The 21,156-nt window shown below is 35.6% G+C and overlaps 1 protein-coding gene across 1 annotated transcript in view; it reads right to left on the minus strand.

Annotated features, from left to right (window-relative positions):
* The window catches only part of LOC126249761 (NACHT and WD repeat domain-containing protein 2), a 253,964-nt gene that overhangs the window by 150,619 nt on the left and 82,189 nt on the right, over positions 1-21,156 (minus strand). The window contains exons 11-14 of the mRNA XM_049951451.1: positions 17,489-17,699; positions 13,350-13,594; positions 11,792-11,938; positions 5,548-5,653 (exon numbers count right to left, since the gene is read on the minus strand). Of these exons, the coding sequence (XP_049807408.1) occupies positions 5,548-5,653; positions 11,792-11,938; positions 13,350-13,594; positions 17,489-17,699 (709 nt within the window). The remainder of the gene's footprint in view (positions 1-5,547; positions 5,654-11,791; positions 11,939-13,349; positions 13,595-17,488; positions 17,700-21,156) is intronic.

Consider the following 21,156-nt stretch of genomic DNA (forward strand, 5'->3'; position numbering starts at 1 on the left):
TAGGGCACTTAGAGGGAAAATGTTCTGTGTGGAGACCGAGGCGTAGATGGGAAGACAATGTGAAGGCTGATTTGAGGAGCATAGGTATTGAAGGTGAATGGAAGGAAATAGCCCAAGACAGGGACAGATGGCGAAAATACGTTGCTGTGGTAATGGACTCTCGAGTACGGTATGACCAGAGAGTGTGTGTGTATGTATTCTTCATTACTAGATGGGCATTCTGTTAGTAAAAGGGTGAATGGCCTTTCAGACCATGATGCACAAATTTTAACACTAAAAGGCTTTTGCACTCAGATAATGTCACATGTAATTACAAACTATGAAGTAAAGTTAATCCAACAGCAATAGTTTTTTAAACCTTGTAAGGAACAAGAGTGGCAGGATGTTTATAGTGCCGATAACATAGATGATAAATATAATGCTTACCTTAACACATTTCTCATGCTCTTTGAGAGTTGCTTTCCATTAGAACTTCTAAATGGGGTACTAGCAGTAATAGGCAGCCTGGATGGCTGACCAGTTCGATAAGGATATCATGTTGAACAAAGTGGGAATTATATCAAAATGTTAGAAGTAGTCACAATTATGCTACAGTAGCCCATTACAAACTGTACTGTACGATACTTAAGAACTTTATTAGGAAGGCAAAGCATATGTGGTATGCAAACAGAATAGCTAATTCATAGGATAAAATTAAAACCGTATGGTCAGTTGTGAAGGAAGTGTCTGGTCAGCAGCACAAGGTCAACGATATAAAGTCAGTTTGCAGTAAAATACTTCTGTTACTGATAAATCAGATATATATACAGTATTTAACAATCATTTACTGAACGTTGCTGGTGAATTAAATAAAAATTTAGCTTCTACAGGGAATCATATAACTCTCTTGGCAAATGCCTTTCTGAGATTGATGTCTGAAATACTTCTCTATGATACAGACAAAGGAAAGGTTGAGTCAATAATTAAATCACTGAAGACTAAGGACTCTTGTGGTTATGATGGAGTGCCTAGCAGAATATTAAAGTACTATGCTGCACATGTTAGCCCTATATTTAGCCATATTTGTAATTTTTCCTTTAGGAATCATCAGTTTCCTGAATGATTACAGTAGTCAGTAGTAAAGCCGCTTTATAAAAATGGAGAAAGGGATAATGTAGACTTTTTAGACCTATTCCTGTGCCATCAGTGTTTGATAAAGTCATTGAAAAGGCTGTGTATGTAATGATAATTGATGATTTTATATCACAAAATTTGCTATTGGTAAGTCTCATCATCTTTCTTTATATATATATATATATATATATATATATATATATATATATATATATATATTCCTTACTGTCATTGCTTGTTAACAATATTAGCTTATTCCCAAGAATGAACAGCTTTCACTCAGTTAATACTTGGCAGAAATCCAACCTGCATTTGGATCAGACTTCCTTAACTCTTGTGCAGAAAGGTGTGCAGTATACTGCTGCATCCATTTTTGATAAGCTACCACTCTGATTCAAAAATCTTAGTAGTAATCAATGCACTTTCAAATCGAAACTATGGAGTTTCCTGATGTGTCACTCCCTCTATTCTGTCGAGGAGATCCTTGAAAAATTAAGCTGATTTGTGTTGTATTGTTGATTGTGTTTACTTAAACTTATGGATTGACTTCTTTGGGGTTCATAAACATTTTATTTTTATCTGTTATTACTTTTATGTTTTAATTTCATGTACTGACACATTCCATGACCTTGGAGATTTGCTCCTCAGTTTGGTCCTATGGAACTTGATGTGTAAATAAATAAATAAATAACAGAAGGTGTAAAACTAATAACTCATCTTATAACTGAGGCCCTGAGTTATTGATAGGCACATAAATGAGATTGGTAATGTTGCTATCTTCCAGACATATCCATCTTCAGAGCTTATAGAATACACATACACATACATACTTATATACAAATACTCTTGCACAGCTGTACTGTCCCTGCCAACTATTTTGTGCTGGTGCTGCAGCTTGACTGGGGTGAAGAGTTGTATCAAGTGGAGTGGGCAGAGGGACAAGGGAGGGAGTGGGAGGGATGGTCGTCTGAGAGGGAGAGGGAGTAAGCACACTCAATAGGCATGTTGCACCAGTGAGCTTGTTCTGGCTGCAGGCAATGTGAGTTGTGCACAGTGGATGTGATGCGTAGGAGTGGATTGAGAGTGAGAGATATAACAGAAGAAAAGGGGGACTGTGGACAGGAGGTGTGGGTGCAGTATGAGAGAGGATAGGTTCATGGGGCAAGGATGAATGACCATGTGAGGATGGTGGTAGCAGATGTTGAGACTGGGGTTACAGAATTGAAAGCTATATTCTAAGGACAAGTCCCATCTACATAATTCAGAGAAGTTACAGTTGAGAGTAAGGATTTAGGGTAAGGATCCATATAGTACAGATTATGAAGCATCCATTGAAATGGAGCAGTGGTTTACACTACTAGATGGTCAACTCTGCTTATGACCACAGTCTGGTGAGGGCATTCATTCAGGTGGACAGCTGGGTGGTGGTCATGCCCAATAAAATATTGTGCAAAAGTTAATACTGAGTTAGTATATGATGTGACATTTCACAGGTTGCCATGCCACTGATTTGAAGTTGGATGTAGTGGGTGGATGAATCTGACAGGTCTTGCATTTGGGTCTTTCACAATGATAAGTGGTCAAAGCCCTTGAAAAGGATATGGTTAAGTTGTTCCAGTCTGGGATGATATTAGGTGATGAGGAGGGTGCTCCTCTGCAGTTGGTTCATGGAGATGTTGAGAGGTTTATGTGCATATGTGGATACAGCACAGGAAATCTGTTTGCAAGCTATGTTTATATGGTAATGTCTGTCTGTGAAGGTGTCATTAAGACCTTCTGCACATTGGGTAAGGAATGCTCATAACTATAGATGCACAATCCATGGATAGACAGACTATGTGGAAGGCACTTTTTAATCTGTAATGAATGACAACTATCAAACTGCTGGTATTGCCAGTGGTTAGTGGGCTTCAGATGTACAGAGGTTTGTCTGGAGTTACTGAAGAGGTGCGGTGGTGACACACTGGTCTGTGGAGGACCAAATGAAGTGCATGGGAGGGAAAACGTTGAGGCTGCAGAGGAATGACAAGAGAGTGTGTTTTGCTCTTGGTCCAAATCATGAAGATATCATCAAAGAACCTGAATCAGAGAAGGACCTAGATATTTTTGGTGGTTTGGAAGGCTTATTCTATATGGCTCACAAATATGTTGGCATAGAAGGGTGTCATGTGGATTACCTTGAGTATGCCACAAATTTCTTTGCTTATTTTGTTGACCAGTGTGGCCAAGTGGTTCTAGGCACTTCAGTCTGGAACCAGACGACTGCTATGGTCGCAGGTTTGAAACCTGCCTAGTGCATGGATGTGTGTGATGTCCTTAGATTAGTTAGGTTTAAGTAGTTGTAAGTTCTAGGGGACTGATGACCTCAGATGTTAAATCTCATAGTGCTCAGAGCCATTTGAACCATTTTTTGCTTATTTTCTTCTCAAAGCACAAATTTTTATATGTAAAGATGTAATTTGTAATGTGTTGAAGGAATGAGGTGGTGGATCTGGAGCTGTTAGGACATTAGGAGAGGCAGTGCAGCAAGGGATATTTTTGTGAGTAGAGAGGTGGCATCAGTAGTGACTGATTAGGGATGGAAGTGGTAATGGGGTGGGGATGGTAGAAAGGCAGTGAAGGAAGTGGTCCATGTCTTTGATATGGGAAGCTAGACTGTGGGCTGTTGTTTGGAAATGTTCATCAACAAGAGGCAAGATTCTTTCTTTGGGGATTTTTGAAAGAAAGTAGAAGGTGGATATGTGTGGACAGTTGGGATTAAGAGTGAGATGGATTCAAAGGAGAGATTCTGATTTGGACCCAAGGATTTGACTATTAACTGGGGGTCACGTTGGACTTGTGGGATTGGATCACCACACTAGAGCTTGTAGGTTGAAGAGGCAGACATTTGGTGAATACTTTGTGTAAGTTAATCACTGCAGTTCATGACAATAGGGATGGGGACTTCGTCTGCAAGAAGGATAATTAAATCATCGTCTTTCTTCAGGTTGTGAATGACTGTTCTTCCCTTCATTGGGAAGTTTGTGTTCTTGGGAAAGGGCTTAAAGAAAGGAGAGTGAGACCAAACTATAGGTAAGAAGTTTGTGGGAAAGGCAACCATAGGGCAACTAGGTGGGAGTGGAGAAAGTTCATGGTTGCACAGAAGTATGAACTAGGACAGGTAAGATTAATTGTTGGATTTTGGTTACCTTTGGTTGGAGGGGTTGGTGGCAAAAAGTGTTTCCACTGTAGAAATTGTGAGAAGGAGAGTAGGCCTTCGGTAAGTCCATATCGCAGTCCTCCTGGTCACAACTTCCCTTAACTCCTGCACCACACTCATCTTTAACCATGCCTCATGACTTCAACCTTATGCATAATCCACCAATACCCTCTTCTCTGTAGCCTATGTCTTCCACTGTTCTGTCTTGCCTTTCGAATTCACATCTTTACACCATCATTATTCCTTTCTTGTGGGTCTGTTGACTCTTCCACCAATGTGTAAGCCACCATTCTCTTCCCTTCCTTATTACTCATTTGCCTCCTCCATTCTCCACAATTGCTCAACCAAGCTAGCTGAGCTTCAATACTGACACATTTAGTCAGCTGTGGCACTGTGGCCACACACATGTATCCATATGTGTGCATACAAATATGTGGTTTTTTTTTTTTGTTTTTTTTTTTTGGGGGGGGGGGGGGGGGTGCCTCTGGAAGAGGATTCATCTGAAAGCTACCAACACTTTTATATCTGTCTCAGTCTTGCTTGTGTACCTTTTGTTAACTCAGCATTTCAACTATACAGTGAATTGTTACAGTTATTGCTTTGATATTTATATTCTACCAAGGAATTTCCATTACCATACTGAAATGATATGGTATGAATATGCAAAACAATGCTATCACTTACTTGTTTTGCTGACAGGCAAAGATATCATTGTAACTGGTTCCTAATAAAAAGACTCTCCTTCTAGATAACATTACAAAGACAACTGAACCAATGACAAAAAAGTTCAATATTTGACTGTAGGCTTTCCCAGCGTAAACTACTGATGAAGGTTTCTCGGGTCTCCAGACGGGTGGTAGTGTTGATATCTCGTGATGTTTCAGGAAGTGTCAAGATTGATCAAAGTGAGATTTGAGTTCTGTCTCATTTTATACAGAGATCCTGATGGGTTCCATACACAAACTACATTCCAAATTGCTAAATGGCTTCACAGCTTTGATATGTGACTGAGTGAACTTCTGTATATATTGTGGTAATTTGACTTCCTCCCTTGTCTTGCTGCTGTTTGTTCATAACTGTACTTAAGTAATCTTTGCATTAATCCATTGTCCTGGCCTTATTCCTTCCTTTTCCAAAATTGAAATTCTCTGTCATAACTCATATACTATTAATAGTTTTCATTCTGTCTTCAATTAATACTTTTTGCGTGAGTAATAGGTAACCGGTTTACTTACCTTTCTTAAATTATAACGTGAAACATTCCCATCCTTTGAATAAAATACTAGAGGTTGAATAGGAACTTTCCTGTCAGCAGAACCTTCCTTCTCAGTGAGATTAAACCTGCAAGCAAAAAGAAGAAATACAGTGCAGAAAACACTGCAGCAATACTTAACAGTAAAATTTTGACTGTGAAGTTGAGAAAGCAGCTTGCCTGAGCAACTTTATTGCAAATTTTGTTATTCTAGACCAACATAATCCTATCTTCTCCTATTTCTTGTGCATAAATCTTTTCTAAAACACCCATCACAAGTGTCTGAGTAATGTTACATGATAAACAAGTTAAAAATTTCTTTCAAAGTAACCAGCAAATTTTCTCTGAATGTGTTTTTTCTGAAGATCAAGGTAGTTGTACCTTGCTTATATTACATCAACTTCTCTGCTCATCAAATGCTTTGCTCTCACATGCATCATATACTTTCATCATATAGTTCCCAAATCTGTTAAATAACATATTACAACAATTATTTGTTCTGTATGTGAATATAAGTGATAAATTTGAAGTCTGAGGTAATCATCACTTGCGCTGAAGTTACTGCATTTTTCATTTGTAGCTTCACCTGTAAAGTGAATCACTTTGGAATCTTCCTGTGATTTTCTATAACCATTTTAAAGGCTTTGTTTTCTTTCTGTGTTTACAAGGCAGTTGAATAATTTTTGGTATTCAGTAAGGGCACAAAATGGTGCATGCTTAGAAGAGGAACTATATATTTTCCTCCCATCCTATCTAATCATTTAGAAGTGAAAATCATGATGAACAAAATGCTGTATATACTGCTCTTGGTCCACTACTGTATGAACATGTTTCCACTGCAACATTTTTTGAACATATATATTGTTAGACCCATTTTATTTCCACCACAACAGTAAAATTTACAGTTATTTTTAGAAATATTTAACACAGTATTGACACAGAGAGATGTGATGGATTTAGAAAATGTGAGATATAGAAACAGCTTAAGTTGAATGTTTCATAGTCAAATTTACAAGTGGTGTCACTTTGGTTTCTGCATATCTTTATTGATTTTTATATGGTATTCAATATTTACATTTTATTTCCTTTCAGATAAATGCTAATTAAAACCACATACAAAAAACAGCAAAATACTATAATACTGGTAGCCCAGGGCTATTTAATCATGTGGTCTCTTGTCATATCTTGTCTGTTATGCTGTTACAATTCCACAAAATTAATATCAGGAACAAGACTACTACAATCACTGTATGGCAGAAGTTCTTTTGAACTGCAATAACATATAAAACACATGAGCTTGATCTGTCTCTTGGAAAGGCAGGTCTGTCATAAGCCAAAACAAAGGGGGCATGATTAAGAAGTAACAGACACCTCATTTAAAAAAATCAAAACTTAAAAAACTTCGTCCAACTGAACCACTTAGTAACATGCCGTAAGAGCCTCATGTCAAAATTCATAGTTATAGTGAAGGCCGAAACCCATAATGCAACTGATGTTAACTGCTTCTCAGCTAAGCTAACCTAACTAACTTGTTCTGTTTTGTACACGTTAACACTGCCTAACAAAAAAAGTGCAATATCCAGAAGACATGATCAGTCATCCATGGAGTGATGCATTCTTGCCAAAGGGTGAGATTATAAATAGCTGGGCATGAATCAGGAGTTGTTAGTTACAGATCAGTAGCAGTTAGTTGAAGATCAGTTGCACTTGAGTTTCAGTTATGGTTGGCCAAGAGCACAGACTATGTAGAAGACCATGTGATATGTAACAGGCAGGAATACTATCAGAATTGTTGAGAACTGTATGTTATGACAAAAGAGAGAAATTATAAAGATAAACAGCCCAGATTTTAGGACCATTTCCTTCATGCACTCAATGATTTTGTGTCCTTGTGTTTTACAGAAACACAAGGCACCATTTTTTGATATTATAATGATACTGTACCTCCATGTTTAATAAAATTCTGCAGCTTCTCAGAGACCTACCACTTATAATTTACTTAACAAAATTTTAAACTTCGAATATTTCCTTTAAAAATCCAAACATGGAAAATCTTCTGAACATCATAATGTTTCGAAAATTTTGGGCTTCAGTATTATCAAAACAGAATTTTGAATTATTACAAGATATAAATATTGTTGGATGTTTTGAAACTGCATCATAATTAATAATTAATTATGGATATTTAAACTGAACTACCTACTTTCTCATAACCATGAACAACTGGTCTATAACGTTAACTGTGTTGTTGGTCCTTAGGTTTCAATCTTGGCACATGTATTTTTGTATGGCAATGACACTATGATGTCTTCGGATCCTGATAGCTTTTGAATTAATAAACTTTAAGTAAAAAACATTACTCCACAGTGTTTGTGATTGGATAAAATGTATCTGCAGTACTAAGAATATTAAATCCTGTATCAAAGGAGAAATGTAAAGTTTCTCTGGAGTTATGTACGAATGGTATGTATTTCACTGTGTGAACATTGCAAAATTTATGGCAGCAAGTTATCCAGGACTATTAAATATGAAAATTACATATGAATCAGTTTTGTTTTTACATTATTCTACAAAGCAACAGATTTAAGGAGATCCTTGTGAAAGAAGATGAATATTATCTCTTTAAAACTACCACTATACCTAGCCAATAATATTTAATTACTCCATGAACAATTATTACAACAGTGTATGTGTAACAAATGAGGTTGTTAAACCATGAAGATGGTTAATAATCAAAACTTGGTGACACAGACAGCCATTAACTACTGAATCAAACAAAATAATGTCATTCTGGTATGCCAAACAATTATCTTTTGTCAAACAATAATAAAAATGCTACTTTTCTGATTATATGTTCCCATTCATATACTGGCTCCTCCTGAAAATTTTCATACTACCAACAGTATGTCCTTTCTTGTCACCAGCAAGAAGGTTTGAACAATCCCTCTTCCCTGGATTCTCTCTGGCACTCTGCCTAGATTAGATTAGATTAATACTTGTTCCATAGATCATGAATACGACACTTCGTAATGATGTGGAACGTGTCAGTTTAATAAAAGATGTCTGTACAAGATATTACATTACACAAAATATTGCATGACAGTAATGTTTAAGTTGTTTTTTCCCCTCCCTTAATTTATATCTAAAAATTCAGCCAATGAGTAGAAGGAGTTGTCATCTAGAAATTCTTTTAATTTATTGTTAAATGAATTGGTTGGCTATCTGTCAGGCTTTTGATGCTGTTTGGTAGGTGACCAAAGACTTTTGTGGCAGCATAATTTACCCCTTTCTGTGCCAAAGTCAGATTTAACCCTGCATAGTGAAGATCATCCTTTCTCCTGGTGTTATAGCTATGCACACTGCTATTACTTTTGAACTGGGTTGGATTATTAACAACAAATTTCATTAGTGAATATATATACTGTGAGGTTACTGTGAGGATCCCTAGATCCTTAAATAGATGTCAGCAGGATGACTGTGGGTGGGCTCCAGCAATTATTCTGATTACACGTTTTTGAGCAATGAATACTTTTCTACTCAACAATGAATTACCCCAGAATATGATGCCATATGAAAGCAGTGAATGAAAGTAGGTATAGTAAGCTAATTTACTGAGATTCTTATCACCAAAATTTGCAATAACCCTAATAGCATATGTAGCTGAACTCAGACGTTTCAGCAGACCATCAATGTGTTGCTTCCAGTTTAACCTCTCATCAATGGACACACCTAAAAATTTTGAAAATTCTACCTTAGCTACAGACTTCTGTTCAAAGTCTATATTTATTACTGGAGTTGTGCCATTTACTATACGGAACTGTATATACTGTGTTTTATCAAAATTTAAAGAGAGCCCGTTTGCTGAGAACCAGTTAATAATTTTGTGAAAAACATCATTTACAATTACATCACTTAGTTCTTGGTTTTTGGATGTTATTACTATACTTGTATCATCAGCAAAAAGAACTAACTTTGCATCTTCATCAATGTGGAATGGTAAGTCATTAATGTATATCAAGAACAGTAAAGGACCTAAGACCGAACCCTGTGGGACCCCCTCCTTGATAGCCCCCTAGTTTGAGGAATCAGGTGTTGTTTTAACATTACATGAACCACTTATTTTAACTTTCTGCATTCTTCCAGTTAAGTATGAATTAAACCATTTGTGCACTGCCCTCCTCAAACCATAATGATTTAGCTTATCTAAAAGAATTCCATGATTTACACAATCAAAGGCCTTTGAGAGATCACAAAAAATACCAGTGGGTGATGTCCGGTTATTCAGAGCATTTAATATTTGATCAGTGAAATCATATATAGCATTTGCTGTTGAAAAGCCTTTCTGAAAACCAAACTGACATTTTGTTAGTACTTTATTTTTACAAATATGGGAGGCTACTCTTGAATACATTACTTTCTCAAAAATTTTTGATAGAGCTGTCAGAAGAGAGATTGGGCGATAGTTGTTGACATCCGACGTATCCCCCTTTTTATGCAATGGCTTTACAATGGCATATTTCAGTCTATCGGGGAAAACACCCTGCTCCAAAGAGCTATTACATACGTGGGGAACAAGCTTTAAGTACCTTGCTGGAAATGCCATCAATTCCATAAGAGCTTTTACTTTTCAGTGAGTTTATTATTTTACTGATTTCAGAGGGAGAGGTTGGTGGAAATACAGTTGTTTCAAACTGCACAGGTATGGCCTCTTCTATTAGTAGCCTTGCCTCTTCTAGTGAAGATCTAGATCCTATTTTCTCCACAAAATGATTATTGAAAATATTTTCAATTTCTGATTGTTTGTTAGTACACTTGTCATTCAGTTTTATGGCACTAAAGTCTTCCTGTGCTCTTAGTTGCCCTGTTTCCCTTTCAATAATATTCCAAATTGCTTTAATTTTATTATCAGAGTTACTGATCTCAGACATGATACACATGCTTCTGGACTTTTTAATAACTTTTCTTACTACCACACAATAGTTTTTATAATATTGAGCAATTTCGGGGTCAGTACTCCCTCTTGCTGTTAGATACAGTTCTCTTTTACAGTTGCAAGATATTCTTATTCCTTTAGTTAGCTAAGGTTTTTTATATGTTTTCTTGGAATTATGTGTAACTAGACATTAAAAAGTCGCCATTTTCAACTCTTTCTTCTGTTCTAATGTGATCTATGGGTGGATTTTTCAAGTTTTGCTTCACACCCATTTGTGGTCTCTAATTTAACTCTCTCATTTACTGCCAGTTACTAAAAATCCAACTGATCCTTGAGTAATATAATTGCCTGCCAGAAGCTTGCCTATTATCATCTACTACACATCTGTGAAAGTAGCTGGATGCTTTTCTTATGTTCAGAATATTGAGCCAAACTAAACTAGTGCTGCCTGAACTGAAACCTTTCTAAAATTCAAACAGGTGCTGCAGTGTCATTGGTATTTGTTTTAAAACAGATGGCAAACAGGAAATTCAAAATTTTCTCACCAATTTTGACATGAACAAAGTATATTGAAAATTAGTCTCAATGGAAAAATACTACGCATCAGGATCAATCTCACTCCAACTGGCAGTATTGAATTTCATATCAGAATAGTAGTTCTAATATATGATGGCTTTATGCTTATCTTTGCAGAATCACAGTTATCTACATATAACAAAATGATATTTAAACTCCTAACTTTGTCTCATTGTATGCTCTAATGATGTCATTGTTGATGTTTTGAACAGTTCCACTTAAGAAAACAACTGCAACTTTCATATACTTGGGAAAACCTCAATCAAAACATTAAGTTCTGAAGCAAAAGAGTTTACAAACGTTTTTGAAGATACCATCAAGGCTTTAAAACTTCATCTAGATTGGATTAACATTTGGCAATAAAAGTATCCTGACTGTAGCAATTTTATCACTACACCTTCATTGTCTGAGAAATAAAGAATAAAATAGTATCACAAAGTTAACTCGAAACATTACTTTGAATCTGTGAAAAATGATTGTATCTGAAAATTAGAAACATGAAGAGTGGTGGTAATTCGGTATATATTCCACATCTGAAATTTAGTACTCACAGCTGAATAAATATACTTGTTTCACAATTTTTTAAAATTTTTGTATAATGAGCCTTTCTACACTGTAGAGAAATTAATGAGAACTTAAATTTACTTTTCATATACTGCTATTACAACTGATAAATTGTATTAAATTATCTACTTGCAAATTAGATATGAAAACGTACCTGTGCCTTTGTATTTCTGTATATTTAAAAGGTTTAGGATTGCCACCACCCCATATTCCAAGATAGTAATCAGCAATTGATGAGTGGAAGTAAAAGGCCATGTTCATATTTTTGAAGTAACGCTCTTTTGCTGTATCACGAAACTGTCTGAAATGATAAACTTTGTTAGTATTAAAGAAACTCTTTCTCCTTATAATGACTGAGCACATTAGAAAAATTATTGATGTAATTACTTATCATTACATTTTGTGTGTCTTAATACAATGGAGGATTGTAAAGATTTTGTTTTAAGGCAAAAGTAACTACATATGACACTTCATTCCAAATTACCAAAGAGTCACAACTACCTCTGTTACTTAAAAGCTACTGTTCAGCAGAAATGAGAAAAGAAACATTTATTCAGATGTAAGATTATCATTCACCAAACAGGCAAAATTCTGAATTGTCAATAGGTTTGCAAAATGTAGAGATGACTCCTGAGAAGTTTTCAAAGAGTTAATCTCTTTCTAATCTGTAAGTTTAAACATCAACACACAGACATTTCTTGTGCCACTACAAGAGTGATGAGTAGCATTCTACAGTGAAGAAGACAAAAAGATTGACTGAAACATGTACTGGTGGGACATTTTCAATCCATATGGTTTAGGTAAGATAACTAAAAAGAGATCTATCTATTGAAATCAAGAGTGTTGTTCAGGCCTGTGTACTCTACAAATGGGTGTCTGAGTTCTTCTTAAACAATGATCACTAATGTATGTGAACAATGAACTGTTGGACATACCCATGAAACTGTAACATGCATTCTCACTAATTCATCAGGTGATAGAAATGAGAAGCCTTTGAACAGGACTTACACATGTTGAGCTAAATGGGTCATGCGTCTTGCCAAGAACTGTTGTGGTAGGTCAACATTGCAGCACTATTGATGGATTAATATTTAACATTAAGAAAATGACAGCAGAATGAAAGGCTGTTTAGGAGGAAACAAGTCCTAGCTACTAGAGAAAAAGAACACTCATTCTTAAACATCATAAAACTGGCATATCAGAAGGGTACAGATAGACGCCTACAGATATTCAGAATATCTTCTTCAAACAAATTACCATTGTCGGAACATAATAAATAACTGTGTGACTTTTTTTCAGTATAAAAATCAATCTATCACATTCCTGGAAACACTAAATGCATAACACATCATCATGGAATTGATCTGTAACAAGTCATTAGCCATTTGCTTGTAGAAAACAACCTGGCAAATATTTTCAACAAACTACAAAAGCTTGTTCATAAAACTCTTATCCTTCCTTCATTTACATAGTTGAGTCAAACATAAGCTTAGTAATCCAGAGTGAAGACTTTGCTGCTGCTTTTACTTTATCAATAAATAAAAAGAAAATTATGCTTATCATACATGCATTCCCTGACTCTTTATATGAAAATTTTTATGTTGTACGCAACAACTGAAACTATGTTCCATAACTATGTAATGGTTTGACCAAATTATAGCACTAATTTTAATAAGAATACTGTGATATTATATGCTGCTGAGCAAGCTCACCTGTGGTACCAGTTCATAACACTGACACCATCAGCTTCTCTTTCAGACAGATAATTTGGCAGATCATTCCGAATACGTGTCCACAACAGAGGAGGTATTCTTCGAACAGGTGGAAGATGATACTGGTAGACATCATCAAGTACCTTATCATCTAGGGAAATCAAATCTTCTAATTCAGATTCTGACAGTCCACTTTTAGCAGCTGTTATGTAGGCCAAAGCGTGGAATACCAATATGCGACCATGCTATGGAATATTTCTTGTATTGTACAAACATTAAGATGGTGAAAAAGCATAAAAATAGATGTTATGGAACACTTCCCACAGTAAAATTGCATCACCGTACGTATTTAAACCTGCAATCATATTACACATATTTGTGTTTCTTTAGCATGACCCATAAAGAAACTAGTAAATTATTTGTACAAAATTAACCATTGTTTACATCAGTGACATTCACAACCTGTACTTCACCTTTACCATAATCCAAATGACAGTAACATAATTCAAATATACTGTGAAGTGTTACTATTTTCTCTAATAGACTTAGTGTTAGTTCTTAAACTTGGTGAGACTAATGTCATCACACCTTCTTCAACTGACATAAAATTTTGCACTGATAAAATTACTTTAAAAATGAAGAATAAATAACGATGATCATACACTAATTCTATGTACAATGGAATTCTACTGATTATTAATGAAACATTATCAATAGAAATCAAAATATGACTATTTTGGAAGCAAATAGCTGCTCCTAGTTGGAAATTAAATATTATATGCAATACAAGTGTTCTGGATATTTCTGTACTTCCTTGATATTCACTTTTTTTATTAAGACTACTTATATTCTTAAAAAGTTAATATCTTTTAGGCATTTGTTCAAAATAAACCAAAGTTATAGATAAAGAAACTAAAGAACATATTTGTTGTTTCAACATTTGGAAAAGCACCCCAAAGAGATAAGAAGGGTGTTAATGAAACCTAAATTATGAAAGAGAAATAACTTATTACAAGCTTGTTACAATTAATACCTAAGCACCTTTTTCTTTGCAACACATGAAACAGAAGTACAGTAAGCTCAGTAAAGTTATTCTGAAATTATAAAATGTCAGAAAACTCATTTGACACTTTTCATGATTTCAGCATTGGAATATATATCATGAAACAACAAGTAATAACAGTCAGGTAGAAGTGAACAGTGTTTTCTGAGCATTAACAACAAATATCAGTATTTGTGACTGGAATGCAGAAATTCCTCTCTGAAATCTGCAAATAGTAACAAAATGTAACAGCTGGAACTCTTTATGTAGCATGATGCAAAGGGCTGAACTAAATGAATGTTCACAAAGGAGATTATAGATTATGTTTACTCACATAAATTTCCAAATTGGAATTTTGGTATATTGCATGGGACTTTCATCACCTTTTTCCTTGGCCTTTTTTCCATCTCTTCATAGTGTCTGCATGTTAATTGTGATGAGAATTTGGTAGTTTTAGTGACAGAGAGTGGCCAGATACCTTTCTTGTTGCCAACGCCCCCCCCCCCCCCCCCCACTGCTTCCTTTTTCCCCCCGGGACAGAATTTGTGTTTCCCAGCAGTCTGCATGTAGTGCTACCCCATGTCAACCACGTGAACATGTGTGAGTATTTTATAAATATTTGCAAATTATGTAACTGAGATGAAACGCGGGTATCAGCCCGGTATTCAGCTAGTCGGATGTCAGAATCCACCTAAAAATATTATCCAGGTTGCCCGGCACTTTGGTCCTCATTGTTTATCTTCCATGCAGATTTTATCTGGGGTTGGTGCGCCTTCCTGAATCCAGACATGATAACGCATTTGGCTATCTGGTAAGATAGTATATGGCATGGAACATGACCATATATTCAGCTGGTCAAGAATATAGACACTCAGTTGAAATTTACGATATTCACAAAATGTACAGTTACAAGATTTCCACATTTGGGAACTGTATCTCACGGATTATTCTAGATAGCTTTCGCCTGTCTGATATTAAACAATGTTTTTCAGAAAATAAATTTTTTTAATCATACACTGAATGCATAAGGCGGAAACAGTTTTCAAGATAGGTATAATTATTTGATGCACTAAATAATGCCAGGAATAATTACTGAATAGAAAGCCAAATAAATAAGGAGATTTTGTTAGGAGGATTTGAATCTGCAAAAAATATTATATTTAATAGCAATTTGTCTTCCAAATAATACCATATATTCGTTTTTCAAAGAAACTTTTTAATAAATGAAAATGTAGACTTTTGTTTAAATTATTATAATAGCTTTCTGACAATTACATTATCAGACAATTATTCCTAAATGCTCAAATATTTCATAAATGTCTTCATTTTGAGAGCTGCAACTAGCAAATTCAATAAACTTCCCAGGGTAACAACCTTCTGGTATCAGACTAAATGTCCATTATCAAGCAACCATCTTGTAGAATATAGAAGCCACTAAGTGTGTAATATCACATCAGTTATACTGTTGTGTAGAAGCTACTTTTACTGCTGAGTATGCTTTATCCAACTTTATATGCCTAATCATCACTGTACTGTAAATAAGTAATAGTATTGTCTTATACACACACAGCAGAAATATGGAAATTAAGTTATAGTAATATCACACAAGCAACTCAAATAATAATGATATCAAACATTTGGGAAACTGAATAAATGTGCATTAATTGGTGCTCTTCAAGAAAATGAGATAAAACCAATGTGAATTATTACAGGGGAATTTCATTGTTCCCTGTAGTGAACAAAATTCTTTCAAAGGCTCTATTAAGTTAATCACTGACGTAACTTCTGTTGACTCCAAAGAGGCTTATGATTTAATAGATAGGCAAACATTATTCCAATCCTTACAGGAATTCAAAACTAACAGGAAAGCAAGGGCAATTATGCAACAGACATTAACAGATACAACCTCCAAAGTTAAATTCATGGGTTAAACTTCAGAAGCATTTCAAATCCATACCAGTGTTTGTCAAGGAGATGGACTCTCCCCCCCCCCCCCCCCCCCAATTTAACACAGTTCTGCAAAAAATTATAAAGAGCTGGGAAAATAAAAAAAGGAATCCAACAATGAACTGAAAAGATCAGAGAATCAATGCAAAGTGTCTGGTTTTTGCAGACAATCTCATCATCCTAACAAATAATAGAGGAGATGCCAAACTTTCCCTGTAGAAGCCACATGAAATCGCACAGAAAACTGACCTACAAATCTCCTATGAGAAATGTCAGTACATGCAGAGGAAGCCTGCAGATAACCTCCCCATTATAACTTTGTGTGGGGAACTGTCACAAGTTACACACTTTTAATATATAGGAGTTGTCATCCAGCCATCAGGACTGAGCATGATAGACAATCAAGAAAGAATCTCAAAATTACAAAAAGCATAGAAGCTAACTTGGAGTCACAACAACAAAAAATCTATCTCTCTAAATGCAAATCCAGGGCATTACAGCACAGTAGTTCCACTGGGAGCACTTTACACTGTAAAAATTATGGTGATTACTGGCCACAGAAAAATATGAGAGACTAAGAAGCAGGAAAGGAAAATTCTCAGAAAAATATCTGAACCAGTTTTCTGTGAAGAAATTTGGATGAAGTGGCCATCAAGAGACATTTACAAATAGACAGAAATAATAATGTGCACCCTCAGAAAAAGAAAGATTAAATTTTGAACATAGCCACAGGATGAATAAGAACAGGCTCATGAGGAAAATCTTCAAGACAGCAAACACTAGTAAAAACAAGACAAAATGGACCTCTAAAACACAGGAAGTTATTAAAGAAGCAGAAATCAAACAAGGTAACATATGAAATAAGGATCAGTTATAAAAAAACACATATTTAAACAAAAAAAAACGGAAAAGAGAATGGGAGGTAAATTGTCAAAAGAATGCCACAGAGGACACTGGAATTGTATGAAGAGAATTTGGGAAGAATGAAGAAACAAGGAAATATAATGACTTCTCAAGTTCAGATGCTCTGTTATTAGGGAAAACGGTATGTAGCATTATATCTGAGAGTGAATGGACATGAGAAATCTGAAACAGAGAGTTAAAAATAGATGACTGTAATGAACTTCAGTGATGATAGTTTATAGATTACCTGCTTCTCAATTCTTTCAAACAGCATCATGATTGAATCCATGACAGTTGAAGCCAGATGTGTTTCTTGTGGCTTCGTGTAGCTCCGCCAGCGACAGATTTCAGCAAAGACTAGTTTGACAAATATTGGTAGTGAACATTGGCCGATTGCATTTGCAACAAGCCGCCACTGATAGTTTGAAAGATCCCTATGAGCAGTCTTCATCCACATTCTGAAATACAAAACACTCTGTGTGACACCAAAACATTTTCAACAAATATTTATCTTGGAGATTCAGCATCTGACACATCAGTAAATGAAACATAAATTTCTTAAGTAGGTATGGAAAAAAAGGTGACACTCTTTTTTGTTCCCTATATAGAATTTTTATGGTGATGATGATGACATCAAGGAAAATTGTTTCTAATCAAGGAGAGCCATAATTTGAAAAAATATCAATGAATGAGATATTCCCTTACACAAAGAAGTCTATTATGCTGATTGAAGAATGCTGCAAAGCCACTTCTGTCTTTTTTCAATGTGAAACACTAAGTAGACATCACGTCCTGACATTTGTACCCATAAAACTGTGTGAATGGTTACAAATAGGCCTAGTCTACTGAATTTCTATTTTGTTTTAAAATTTTCCGTAATAGAGTGTTTGAATTTCCGTTGAAGTAATAATCATAAAAAAAATTTGCATCCTATGCACATAAGACACTCTGAAAAAATCATAAAAGTAATCCTTGAAAAATAATCATACAAGCCAATGTAATTTCCATTTCTTCATTGTTTACTTCTTATTACAGGATAGACAAAGATTTGTGGGAGCACATTAATTGACTTTAAGGGTTTACAGCACAGATACTTTAATTATGTTTGCCTCTTTTAGTTTTAAACTATGCAAAGTTGAAGATTTTCTACGTTGTGACATTCTGTACAATCAAACATGAGACAAGACATTTAGACAGATAAAACAACAGATTTACTCCACATTACTCTGTTTACACCACAAGTGGCCATTAGATTAAAAAATGCAACCCCCAAGGAGATTATGATATGTATTATTTTGCTAAAAATCAGTACTGTGATGCAAATCTCTTTGTTAAAAGAAATGGTGAAAAAGTATTGAGATATCTAATGTGGATTACATACCCAAAAAGAGTGATACACTGCTATTAGCTCCTCTTTAGCATCTATTAGCCTAAACTACTCATGTAAATTCAGCTTCAAAATAAACAACATACTGAAATATCCTTTAACAGCCAATGTCTAAAGCTTTTATTTCACACAGTCTTAAAATCCTGTTTCTCTTAATCAAGTGATTAAGTAAAATTCTCAGAGTTCAGTTCTCATGAAGTTTGGTTAGATGAACACACTCATGTTTTTTTTTTTTTAAAAAAAAAAAGCAACAACAACTTGGATCACTGCAGATAGGATATTGACATTCACAGGACATGTACATTAGTATGTTTTGCATAAATGATCAGCATCTGAACCATGTTGGCCACAGGTTCAAAGTCAACATCGATATTGTGGTGTAGCATCACCTACCAGTAAAATGTGCCTGTGGCTGTTGTTGTCAATATAAACTGAAGGTACTGAATCAGTATGACTTGAGCAGTTGTGCAGGACACCTCATAGAGGTATGCATGAACCATACCATCAAACCTTTGAGTTTGAAAGAGGGTCCATTATTGGCATGAGCAAATCTGATGCATCTGGGAAATTGCTGCTTGTGTGGGACAAAGTGTTTTGGTAGTGCAGTGGGTAGAAGCAGAATGGTTCATGGCATGCCACAGGACACAACAAGATGGATCAGGCTGCACCACCCAGACCACCACTGAGAGGATTGACACTTCATCCAAACGGCATTGCGGGACAGATCTACATCTCCTCAACTCTAGCACAACAGCAACGGATTGTCACCCCTGGTAGCCATTTATTATGGCATGTGTTACTTGTGTGTTGTCCATTTCTCCACCTACCTTTGACAAATGTGCAGAAACATGCTAGACGACAATCATGTATTGAACAACATCACTGGGGACAGGAATGGCATCAGATAATGTTTTTGGATGAATCCAGGTTCTGTTTGTTTAAAATTGATGACCATATTTTGGTTTGCCACAGACACGGGGAGTAGAACCACAATGAACCCATTCACATAAGACATACAGCATCAACTCAAGGCCTTGTGGAGTGGGCTGGTACTGGGTACAACCAGAAATCACAGTTGGTGTGTGTCCAGGGCACAGTGACCAGTGTGACCTTCATGAATGACACCCTGTGACCCACTGCCAAATCCCTTCTGCACAATACACCAGACACCATTTTTCAGCAAACAATGTATGACCACATGTTGTTGCATGAGCTGGTGCCTACTTAGTGGCACAGGATGTCAGCATTTTGCCCTGGCCTGCTAGATCACCAAACTTCTCGCCAGACAAAAATGTGTGAGATATGTTGAAACGATGGGTGCAGTGCCGTAACCCAATGCCACCCACCATGGATGAACTTCGGAAACAGGTAAATGCAACACAGATGGCTATACCACAGGACGCCATTCGCACCTTACACACATCGATGCCATCATGCATGGAACAAGTTATCAGGGCCCATGGATGATCTTGTGCCTACTAGGGAACAGGAAACATGTTGAATCGAGCCTACTGAAATCATAATCATTTCTGCAGAACATAGTAATGAACATGTCCTGTCAATATGAATGTCCTATCTCCAGTTGTTCAAGATGTTTTGTTTTTTCCTGAACACAAGTGTATATCAACCCTGTTCTTAACAAACAAACCATATGTTTAAACTATTTTCTATGCTCCACTACACTTAAAAAATCTGTGTGAATGGTTTTGTATAGGCCTACAACTAGAAAGCCATAATGCACGGCTGTGATTGAGTCTCTGTTAACTATTAGCAGCAGCATCTATTGCTATTTTTGTATTTTAGTATGAATTAATTACATGCATGCTGATAAATGTGAGTGATTATAGATGTTTTCCTTCCATTTTATGATTTTAAAGTGATGAAATCCAGCTGTGTTGTGAGATCTGACATTGCTTTGATGCAGTGTCACTCATAGGCAGTTATTTCAAGTTTTACTGTTTTCAATTAGGTATCATCCTCCTGATCAGTCAGATATCTTGGACACAGTCAGTGCTATTGCTGTTGTTGTAAACCTACTCAGAAGTTAGATTAACATTAGAATGTTTCTCTGCACTGTAGATTTACTCTGAAGTAGATACATTCATAATTACAGGAGCTCACTGTGTGTCAAACTTTATATAAATAAATAAATAAAATAAAATGGTTTATTTGTCCACAATAACTTAACATTCATGAACATATTCAGTTTACAAACACAAGAACATTAAAAAAAGTTTAAAAGTGAAGATACATTACACACAATAATATTAAAAATCCTTGATGGAGTACAAACATTTATCAGTCAACAATTTCTTTAATTTTGTCTTAAATATGTTTCCTTTTAACAATTTTGTATTATTTGGCAATCTGTTATAAAAATGTCTTCCAGCATAAAATGGACTATGATCTGTTGCTCTTTTATTACTAAATTTTATGTGGTAATTCTCTCTTTTTCTTGTATTATAATTATGGATTTCACTATTGATTACACTATGCTCCACATTTTCTTTTACAAACAATATAGTTCT

The sequence above is a fragment of the Schistocerca nitens genome, chromosome 3 (genome assembly GCF_023898315.1).
Source record: "Schistocerca nitens isolate TAMUIC-IGC-003100 chromosome 3, iqSchNite1.1, whole genome shotgun sequence".
Classification (NCBI taxonomy): domain Eukaryota; kingdom Metazoa; phylum Arthropoda; class Insecta; order Orthoptera; family Acrididae; genus Schistocerca; species Schistocerca nitens.